The sequence below is a fragment of the Coffea arabica genome, chromosome 2e (assembly GCF_036785885.1).
Source record: "Coffea arabica cultivar ET-39 chromosome 2e, Coffea Arabica ET-39 HiFi, whole genome shotgun sequence".
NCBI lineage: Eukaryota > Viridiplantae > Streptophyta > Magnoliopsida > Gentianales > Rubiaceae > Coffea > Coffea arabica.
This window is the reverse complement of record NC_092313.1, coordinates 28,857,634-28,869,577: the sequence shown is the minus strand read 5'-3', so window position 1 is coordinate 28,869,577 and position 11,944 is coordinate 28,857,634. Positions and strand designations below refer to the sequence as shown.

The 11,944-nt window shown below is 36.5% G+C and overlaps 1 protein-coding gene across 1 annotated transcript; it reads left to right on the top strand.

The window, feature by feature from the left end:
* Positions 1–1,454: 1,454 nt before the first annotated feature.
* LOC113732312 (cinnamoyl-CoA reductase 1-like) lies at positions 1,455–5,155 on the top strand. The gene is made up of 6 exons (XM_027258013.2): positions 1,455–1,986; positions 2,278–2,447; positions 2,929–3,114; positions 3,280–3,442; positions 4,430–4,619; positions 4,798–5,155. Exons 1-6 carry the CDS (start codon positions 1,857–1,859, stop codon positions 4,934–4,936), a joined length of 978 nt encoding a protein of 325 aa, XP_027113814.1. The 5' UTR covers positions 1,455–1,856; the 3' UTR covers positions 4,937–5,155.
* The last annotated feature ends 6,789 nt before the right edge of the window (positions 5,156–11,944 follow it).

Genomic DNA, 11,944 nt, shown 5'->3' with positions numbered 1-11,944 from the left:
CAAATTTCCATCAAAAGGATCTCCTTAACCATATTTTTAAATTTAAGAGGCAAAATTGGCTTGTCATGATACCAAGGAACCAAAACGATCAAAACCTTAAAAACAAGGGATCGGATTGGTTATAATTTGTATTGTTTTAACCATGCATATGCACTCACATGACATTTCTTTTTCAGTTTCAGCCATCAATTCTACAATCGTCACATTTAAATGAAGATAAGGTATTAAACTGATACGTGGTGATAGATGAGCAATCACATTAGTCAAGAATCATAAATATAGTAATTAAATTTTCCCTTACTACTCATATCAGACGAAACCCAAATTATCTTATTTTGCAAGTTGACGAGTTCAAATTATTTTATTTGAAGTTTGGATTTTCATGCGCATGGCGTGTGCAGTTAGCTAAGGTTTAGAAGAAGCAATCATCACTAGTGACAAAATGGCCTGACTAAAGGAAAACCCACAGTCAAAGTAGACCAGTTTTCTGACAACTAGAGTTGTGTGCCTAGAAAAGTTATCTAAGAACTGGATATTCCTTTTAACCTGCAATTAGGCGCGAGGGGGAAAGAAAAGTTTATCGGTCTCCTATCCGAACACATTCTTTTAGTTTTTTTTCCTATAAAAGCCAGAAATAAAAAAAATGATTTTAAAAAATGATAAACATGTCCCAAAACTCAATGGCAAAAATATATTGTTACCAAGCATATGAAAAATAGGGGTGTGAATGTGTCTAATCAAACCAAGTATCTTGTTTATTTATTTTAAAGAATTTTGAAATAGTATTCAAGAATGGCTTGTTTATTTACTAAGTCACATTCAAAAGAATTTTTATTGAGTCGAGTTCGAGTAATTTTTACCTATAAAATCCAAATTTATGATTATTGAGCTAAGCTTGAGCTGCAGTTAAAATTTTTTTCAAACATAAAATGTTATTCTAACTTGATTAGATTAGTTTGCAAATCAAATTTGAACAAATTGTTATTGAACGGAACTTAATTTGAATATTAAATAGTTTAGTTTGTGTTTCCGTTATAATGGAGGGATTTGGGGTTTGGTTCACATTAAGGATTTGAATCAGAAGCAAAATCCCATTATGGACATGAGTTTTTGCTACTTGTCGAGTTTAGCAACGGGGTGAGTTTTTTATTCTCTAATGAGTTTGGGAAAATATGAGATAAAATGTAACACTTTAATATCCATTAATAAATTTGTTAAACGTCTGACAATGGTAAAATCATATTATACTATTGTATTCAAATGCATAGAATATCTTATTTTATTGATATATGCATCAAGTTTTACTATAACTTTTAATAATATTATGCTCTTTTACTCCTTTTTTTTTATAAAAATAAATTTTACTAACAGATTGCTAGAAATATCTCAAATTTCATTATACATATATTTATCATTTGTACCGTTTCCCCACCCACCCCGGCCCACCCCTGAGGGCAGCCCCAAAACCTTGAAACCACACGTCATCCATGAGCCGTGCAAATCGCAACACATTGGTCTCGGCTATGCATTTGTTACTCGATGAAAAGCGGCCAAGCCCGCTAGCTGCTGATTACTACTAGTATTGACAGAGGCTGCTGGAATAAGCTAGCTCCTACATACAGGACTTGTCTATTCAAAATTCCAACACCACCACCTCCGCCTCCTCCTCCTCCAACCGCCCTCTTCTTCAGTCCTCCTCTTTAAGAATCGACGAAATCTCTGCCTTGTCCAACCAAAAAAGAATTAATATTCATAAAAAAGAAAAGAATAGAACTTCACCCACCTTCTTGATCAGTCTATAGTGAATTTGGTGCTAAAATACTAATCCCGTTACTGCTACTGGTAAGCAATCAGACATGGCAGCGTGGGAGGCTGAGAAGGACAGGACAGTGTGTGTTACAGGAGCAGGGGGATACCTGGCATCTTGGGTAGTCAAGCTACTCCTTTCCCGCCATTATACTGTTCATGCCACCCTCAGAAAGCCCAGTACGTATTTCATCCTTATAACCCTTCCTTCCTGATTTACTAATCGTTTTTTTTTTTTTTTTTTTTTTTTTTGTTTTGGGTCTTGTATGATTGTTTCATTCCCTTTAATACAGCAATTGATTTTTTGCCTGCTGTCAATTGGCTGTTTCCTATTTGATGTAGTGGGAATTGCTGTAAATGTTTTGTGAAGGGTGAGAAATATGTTTAATTGAAGAAATATATAAAAGCACCTGCTGTGAATTGTGTGCTGCGCTATTTGACGATGTGGGCATTGCTGTGTATGTTTTGTAGACGATGAGAAATATGTTCATCTGAAGAAACTTGACAAAGCAGCTGAGAATTTGAAACTCTTTAAGGCTGATTTGCTCGATTACAATTCCATTTCTGCAGCCATCAGGGGTTGTGATGGCGTATTTCATGTAGCTAGTCCTGTTCCTTCAGGCTCTGTTCCCAATCCTGAGGCAAGACCATTTTCAATCGTTTCAATTGCTATGATATTTCTTCCTTTTCGTTTCCCCAGAATAACATTTTTAACATATCTTTTGTTTATGAGACAGCTATTGTCATAACAGATAATATTTTATTGCGTTTTGCCAAACATGAGCTAAAGTTGGGTATCGTTTAAAATAGAACCTTGTTAAAGCGTTTGTACAAACTTATGAAGTCACTGGGGCTCTTTGTCTTTCTATCATTTCGTGGAAGGATTTTTCAAATGTTGAAATGAGTGAATAAATGCATATAATAATAACCTATGCTGGTAACCAAGTTAAATCACAGGCATAAGCAGTCATGAGTCTTTAACTTTGTATTCATTCACTCCAAAGATGTCAGGTTAACTGACACTACTTAGCTGTCTATCTGGATATATTTTATGCAAAAACAAGCAGTTCAGCATGAAGAGTTGAGTGCTAGTACCTCTGCCAACATGATGATTTGTTGCAGGTTGAACTTGTTGAGCCAGCTGTAAAGGGTACCCTTAATGTACTGAAGGCTTGTTCTGAAGCAAATGTCAAGCGCGTTGTAGTTGTTTCCTCTACTGCAGCTGTTGTAATGAGTCCTAATCTGCCTGAAGGTGAAATCATAGATGAGAATTGTTGGTCAGACGGCGAATACTGCAAGGCAATAAATGTATGCATCAACATAATTTGACTTTTGCAGTTGCACCTTGGTGTTGTAATTGTGCAGAAAATTCACTGTCTTATTCATACTGTTTCTAAGATTGCTGAGAAATCAGATTTTTGCAACTACTATCATCTGTTTCTGGCTGACTATCTAGTACTAATATTGCTCCAGAACTGGTATTGTTACTCCAAGATGGTTGCTGAAAGTGAGGCATTACAATATGCAAAAGAAACTGGCCTTGATGTTTTAACTGTATGCCCATCCTATATTTTTGGCCCCATGCTTCAGCATGATGCAAATGCTAGCAGCCTGATTCTTTTAAAGCTGTTGAAAGGTGATTTACTAGTGTTCGTAATCAATTAGAGAACTATTCCATTATGTTATATTTTATTTTTCTTTCTTTCACCTTCTGCATGGAAGTGTAAATGATACAGTTTTCTCCTTGATATTGGTTTGTGCCTAAGTGAGCATGGATGTCACTCTAGAACTCAGATGACCTCTAAAGCTTAGCAATTTTTTCCTTTTTTTGTACTTGAAAGGTCAAACAATTGAATTTCTTCATGTGGTTGATCAGCTAATTTTCCAAGTAACCCATCATTTTTATGCTTCTGGCTTCCAGTGTTATTTACATGATACACAATGAATTGATGCCAATAAAATTTCACAAAATCCATCTATCTGGTTGCGGTTGACCTTCTAGGAATGAAACTACATTCATGGAGATAACTGCTTTGCCGTCTTTTGGCATTTTTTTTTAATCTTCAAGCCAGCTGAGGTTTTCAGATTCTAAACCTGTAAGCTATCTGCCATTCTGATAGTTTTATGATTTTGGCAATGCTCTAAAAACTTGCAAAGTTTTCTAAAAAAAACTGATTGTGGTGTTTGGTTTTTACTGTTGGAATGGAATTAAATTTTCTGCTTGATGGCAAGGAAATTTAAACGAGCAGTGCTGCCAAAAATACTAAATTGTGCAAATGTAATCTTTCCAGACATATGCACAAGCGATTCAAATTTTATTGATGTGAAAATTGTGAGTTTGACCTAATGGAAGATGAGACAGACAATAGGCATAACATCTGAAGAGGTTGCATCTTTCAACTGTTTGCTTGATTTGCTTTGGAACATTGTTGAAGATATAAAAGGTTAACATTGTGACCTGTAGGTCCTTTGCAATTCAAAAGTCACATGAATTTATTGCTGTACTATTTGTCAAAGGGATTGTAGGTTTCATATATGCTGTAAAGAACTCAGAGATTAGCACAGATAACATCTCCTTTTTTGAGATTAAACTGCTCTTTTTTTTCACTCCTTGGCTGCACAGACGGATGTGAAGAAACAGAAAACAAATTCTACAACACAGTAGATGTGGGTGATGTGGCCGAGGCACTGCTTTTGGTTTACGGGAGGCCTGAAGCTGAAGGCCGGTACATATGTTCACCTCACGTCACCACGACAAAAGATATGGTGGAAACTCTGAGGAAAAACTATGCCAACTACAAGTACCCTAAGAGGTGGATTACCATCTTTGAAATTAATTGTCTCATTTTTCAGACACCCCGTTTGTCCTGATTTTCTTGTTTGTTCATGTCCGTCATGATTTCCATTTCCAAAAGTGTGGCATCTACGAGTCTCTACAAGAACCATTTATGTTGTCTGCATATTTTCTTGATATAACTCATTTCTTCGCAGACTTATAGAGGTGAAGGATCAAAGCCGATGGAATATTAGCTCAGAAAAATTGGAGAGGCTGGGCTGGAGGTATAGGCCAGTGGAAGAAACTCTTGTTGACTCTATCGAAAGCTACAAGCAAGCTGGGATCTTAGATTGATAGGGTGCTTCTGTCGTGCGTTAATGCACCTGTGTTTTATAAAAAGAAAAAAAAAGTACTAAGAGAATAAGCCTGTTTTGATGCATGTTACTTTAGAACTGTTAAACGAGCCGAGTTGAGCTCGAGCACATAACAATCGAGCTCGACTCGAACATCTAATCGAGCTAGCTCGAGCTCGTTCGATTAGTAATTCGAGTTTCACAAGCTGTTCGAGATCGACTCGATGTACTATGTAGAAAATTCGAGCTCGAGCTCGAACTCGAGTACAAAAAGTGAGCCGAGCTTATCAAGCTCGAAACTCAAGATCGAACTTGATTTTGAACTTGAGTCGAGCTTATCGAGCTCGAAGCTCGAGCTCGAGCTCGAGCTCGTTTACGGAAGAGCTCGAGCTCGTTTACGGAAGATAGCATATCAGCTTCTTCTACACTCATATTTAGTTTGACAAAAAAAGAACAACACATTCCCTGATATATCATCCACTCAATTCGACAACGCAAAACAGAAGCATCATAAGCACGAGTAGCGAAAAAGAAGTTAAAATTGCAGCTCAAACTATCAAATGGAGGAACAAAATGTCCAAACTCGACATCAGACCAGATCAGATTACAAAATGAAAATTACATAAAAGAGTCCAAACAATTAAACATCAGCCATCAATACGTTTTAAGCAGTTTCTAAAATGTTTAAACTCTAGACCAAGAGTTAAAAACAACTTTTTTGGATGAAAACAACTTGTGAACGATGCAGCTTTTGAACGAAATCAACATGTGAATGAATCAGTTTGCACCAAGCAACATCAACAGCCGTCAAATCAGGTTGTGAATGATTCAGGAAGTTCAACTTTCGCAAATGTGATTAATTCGGTCGCATCAAGTGATTCCTACAAAACAAAAGTATGAAAGTTATAAAATTCTTCAAAATCAGATATAAAGAAACTGTAACAATAACAAAAACATCTAATCAATTACTTACGCGAGACTTATTCTTTAGGCCATGAAGACTGCGGATCCAATCGTTGCCGCAAAGCAACATTTTGCACCATCTCAATTGACATAGAAGCTCGTCGATCATCAATTACTCTACCTCTGGCGCTGAAGGTAGATTTTGAATCCACAGTTGTAACAGGAACGGAGAGTATATCGGCAGCCATCCTCGACAAGATAGAAAATCTCAATCTTTCCTATTTCTACCAACCCAAAACATCCAGATTTGCATTTGTATCACAAGCATACCTGTGAGGACCCACAAATTTACTTATTTTAAATTCATATTACTAGTTTATTTAAATATTTAATTGCCCGTTTGCTCCAAATATTTTATTCCAACCTTTTTAGACTCAATTATATGGAATTATGACTTGCATATATTTTTAAAATTACTTGTTGCAAAAATTTAATTTTTGAAAACTCGTTTAGTGAGAATAGTGAATACGCGTTTGGAGACAATAATCGATTTGAAAATACAGTGAGCTTGGAGATTGAAGACTCATACATTAGTTTCAAAATAGGTATTTTTATGTTTAAGTACTCAAGTACTAGTCAGTTATAATATCGTTGTAAGAATTTCTTAGAAATTTTACTCTATCGCGCACAAATCGGAAGTCTGCATTTTCGCACGCGCGATTAATTGAGGGACTTTAAACCTTTATTTTTAGACTATTAAGAGTGAATAATAATAGTATGAATGGAAGTGCATTAGAGATTTAGTGCACAAGTAAAACAAAGCCGAGAGGAAACGAGCACGAAACGCGCGCATTATTCTTAGTTGACTTTTGGAGTAATTTTGACCGCAAACTCTTAAGCTTCCAAGAGAAGCTTTCCATCAGCCACAACTCTCTCTTTCTCTCCCTCAAGCAGCTGTGCAACACCAAGGAGAAGAAGACCAAGTTTCTTCACCATTTCATCTCTCAATCTTGCACCAAATCCTCTCAAATTCATACCACACCTTACAAATAACTTGGAGACCATCTTGGGCTAGGAGAAGAGCTTCATTCTCATGGTTTTCTTGGAGCTCTAAGGACCGAAATTTCTGCTCTAGCAACATCTAAGAGGTAATGATCATCCACCCTTTAAATCTTAGCTTTTGTAAGTTAGATTACACTTAGAAACTTGTAACTTCATGCGGGTAGCTTTGGATTATTAAAAATCATGTGAGTGGACTCTATCAAATCCCACAATGGACTTGATGATCTGATTTGATGATTTTGAGTGTTATTTATGTTAATTAAGTGTTAATCTAGTGGATTTAAGTTGAAAGAGTGGAAAGAAACTCTAAGGAAGTTGAAATGGAAGAAGGGCCAGATCTGCCCTGTCATTGCCGCGCCTCTTGGTGCAATTTTTTGTGGTCCCATTGACTTTATTTCGGTGTATATATGTTTTATAGGTTGTTTGGAAAGTTTCCACCAAAAATCACTTGATTTGATTGGGTAAATGTTTGGATTTCGAAATTTCTTCATGGCTGGAAAACGTGTCCAGAGTTGCTCTGGCAGCGAATTTCAAACCACTATAACTCTTTGCTCCAACGTCAAAATCGAGTGCTGTTTGCGGGATTAGAAACTAGACACTTCTAGTTTTCTAACAGTATAAAATACATCCCCTGATTCCACTTGAGTGAGCCGTACCAGCCTTTCAAATTCACTTGCCCTGTTTCTCGGCTGTGTTAGAAAACCTATTGTGTGCTGCAACTTGTTGCTCGAATATGAACTAGTTATGGACAGAATTTCCAAACAATTTCTTCTGAGAAATTGTATCCCTATGAATGTAGTTTCCAACACCACTGACCATGCCCAATTCCAAGTTGAATTGAATGAGTTGTGGCCGAATTCCAGACTTGTGTCAGTGAAAGGAAACCCTAATCTTGGCTAGTTGAATGCCTTAACTCGAATTGGGACTCGTTATTTTGGAACTCTTGGTGTTAATCACCTACCAAACACATTTTGGATATTTCTTAGACCTTGTCTTCATAAATGAACCATGTTTGAGAAGATTTCATTGGCCAAATGCTTGAAAAAGGAAAACGGAAGTACAAGGCAGATTTGCCTTGGAAATTCTTGGAATTTTAGCGGCTTTGTCAACTGACCTTCCGTACGAATTTTTGCATGAAATTTGACAGAGGAATAGCCCTTCTATGGTAGGGTAATACTACCAAATTTGGTGCCATTCCAAGTTCATTTTGATGCTCAACTGAAATCCCAAAGTTCATGTTTCAAATCTGGAAAATCCTTATTCAATGAGAAAATTTCAGCAACTTTGAGCTGCTATATCTTGGCGCTCAAAACTCCGATTCTTGTTCTGTTTGTTGTGTTTTAAACTTTGTTTATAACTATAATTGAGTTCCAAATTACAGAGGCTAGTTTACATTTTGTGAATTTTGCCGAATTTTCAAAGTTGGCAAAAACCAACCCCGAAACTGTCTTGGTAGCCCGAAACAGCAACTTTGAGCCAAATTTTGAATGTCATTCATTTGGAATCATGGAAAAATATCTTCTAGGAACTTTTAGTACTTTAGAAGTAGTTTCCAACGGTACCAATTTTTCGAATTTTGGACCTACAGAAAGTGAGATACAATTTTTCAAAGATTACTTGTCAAATCTGAAATTTCCGAATTTAAAGGAAATTGAGTTTTGAGAACTCACCATTTTCCTCGATATTGCTTGATCATTTTACACTTGATTTCAAAGATGAAAATCGAATTTCCTTGTATTATTAAAACCCCACTTTTGAGCCTCGATTTACAAGTAATTAAGACTCATTCTCATAATATCTTCTTAGATTGTACACGAGTGCAATCTTTCTCGATAAGTAGGGGTTTTAAACGATAGTGTGTAATAGTTCATTATTATTGCTCAGGCACTCAAGAGGACTTTCAAGAAAATCTCACAGGAGACGCCTAAACAACCGCTTGTGCTTTACTTCTTGAATTACTTGGTGAGTGTCAAGTGTATGTGAACTTGATACATGCTTAACTGTTATTAATGATTGGAGATTTTGAAAATGGAGTCCAGTGTGTACTTTACCGCACTCGTTTTCATTTGAAATGAATGACTCATGATTGAATTAATTGAAATGAAATGAATGGATCATGAATGACTTGATTGAAATGAAATGAATGATTGAATGTATCGAATGCTTGAATGGCATGAAATGGTATGCTATGGCTGTATACGTCGTTGGAGTGAATCTCCTCGACTTACAAATGTTACATGGGGGACGCCCAAACTCATAAACTGACCTGGGAATCGAGCTGGCATGGGTTTGGTCGGGAATCTTGGTGAGTCATGAGAATAATATGATAAACTTGATCTATTGGAGAGATTTCACTTGGCATACTCGTGGAGTATCACCTTATAAATGACGTTCGGGGCCGGTGCGGTATGTATGGTGGACGGGGAACGCGTAAGTGAAGCTTCTACGGACTATGACCTATCCGATTGACGGAGTGTCAACTCGTGGAGGTTCTTGATCGTGCCAGTGGACAATAGCTCCTGAGAGCTCCCATATCCTTGAATTGTTTCTATTTACATTTCACTTGAATTGTTAATTACTCGAATATTATCATTTTCTTGTTAATTGGACAACGTGCTTATATGTGTGTTTCTTGGCCTCACGAGCAATTGCTCACCCCGTAGATTTATTTTTCTTAACAGGCATGGACATGGAGTGAAACTCGGAGAAACCCTTTTGTTGTACTTTTGTATTAGGGTTCCAAATGTAATCGACTAGACTTTTGACAGTTGTATATTTTGGAAATTTGATGTATTTTGGAACTCTTGGTGTAAGTTTGAATGTTATTTATGGAAGTGACTTATCTTTCTTACTTTATCTTGTCTTGATAGCTAGTATTGTAATAAGTTTGAACGGAAATTGTACCGAATCCTGGCAAGAGTTGGGCAGGCGTCCCGTGGATATCTTTTGGTTCGTCTTAGGGAGAAGTGGGGGCGTCACAATACTTACTTTCCTCTAAATAAACATCTAAATCTGATTTTTCTGGTGGAGCCCTGTTAATTTCACTCACATGCATGTGCAACTTTTCTTTACCAGTTAAAATGACAGGTCCAGTCATTTTCTGTTTCTTACTAAAAGAACTAGAACCTTCATTTTGTTTCCCTTTTACAACCTGCCTCTGTTGTTGTTCAGAATGGGAAACAATGTGACAATCAACATATTCATTGTAAAGCTCATAAAGAGTGTCTCTAATTTCAGCCACGAATCTAGGAGCTGCATCCTCACCATAAATCACCGGAAAAGCATGATTAATAAGAAATATTTTGTATCTCGGATCCAAAATTGCACCCAAAGATAGCAGCACATTACTTTTCCCCCAATACTTATCAAATTTAGCAGACATACTTCCAGCCATAGCCCGAATATGCTAAAAAGGGTCAAGAGCTTTTTCATTTAAAAGCTCTTTAATCCTATAGAGCTCCACAAGAAAATGTTAGCTGTTGGATACTCGGACCCGGAAATCATATCAATGATTTCATGAAATATTCCTAGAAATTTGCACACTTCTTCCACTTTCATCCACTCAAAATCAGTAGGAACATAGTGAAATCCGGGGTCAATGTCTGCATATCTTGGAAAAATATCCTTGAACTCTAAACCCGAAACTAACATCAAATAGGTGCTATTCCACCTTGTTGGACAGTCCAAAATTAGCTTTCTAGAGGGCAACTGAAACTGTTTTTTAATTTTGGCAAATTCAAGAAGCCTAGATTCAGAATTGTTCAAGTACTTTATCCCTTCTCTAACAACATCAATCACACCACCAAGTTGACCAAGACCATTTTGCACTAAGAGATTAAGTATATGTGCACAACATCTAACATGAAAATTTTTTCTCCAATACTTAATCTTTTTTTTAGAGAAAAATCCTCTCTAAATCTCCTAATGCACACATCATTGTATGAAGCATTATCAACAGTTATGCTAAAAACCTTATTCTCAATCTCCCAATCAATAAAGCACTTACTTAGAGTATCAGCTATAATAACTCCAGTATGAGGAGGAGGAACATTGCAAAAATTCAACAAATATTTTTGTAGCACCCAATCAAAATCAACAAAATGACCAGTCACAACCATATATTGAATTTTTTGACCAGATGTCCACAAATCTGTGGCAATACTAATCCTACCAGCACCTTTCAACAATGATTTCAGCTTCCTTTTTTCAATTGTATAAGTACTAATGCAATCTTTCTTAACAATCTGCCGATTAATCCTTTTATAAAATAGAGAAGTTGCTTTCATGAATTTGTTGAAAACTACATGATCCATTATAGAAAAGGGGTACTCATGTGCAAGAATCATGTGTGATGCAAGTTCTCTTACCTTGGCATGATCATACAAGAAATTTGTGATGGAAGTGATACAATTACTTGGGCCTTCGATGAATGACAGCACTTGTTGCTTTTGTTTGCTTTGCTCTCCAATGACTATTTTTCTTTGTAAGCAAGAATCAAGTGTCTCTTGTGCTGAGATGTGGCTCCGGTTGCACTCTTGACAAAAAGTCCCTTGCAATTGTTGCACTTCACTTTGACCGTCCCATTATCTAGCACTATTGTTGTCATTTCATCCCATATACTAGATTTCTTCTTCCTTTGTTTTTTCTCAAAAGGACCAGCTCCTTCATCTCCATCTCTTGCTGTCCTCTTTCATTGCCCTCATTTTCTATCATTTCTATCTCTTCTTCACTCATCTCATCAGCTCTTTCTTTGTTGTAGTTCAATTGTTCCACGTCTTCATTGTTTTGCTTCATCACAGGACTTGATGATGAATCTTGAAATGAGTTGAATGGAGAGTTGTACATTCCTTAGTCAAAACACATTTAATAACCAATACAGATTCTGATTAGCTAAAACAGAAATTTCGAATAACATTTCTAAGAAATAAGGTACAAAAGTAATAAAACAGATTCCAAGAAATAATGCCCACTTCAAGCCAGTTTTAACATTTCTTTAACTTGTTCCTATCTCAATTCTCAAGCTTGCACTCAGATTAATGAAATA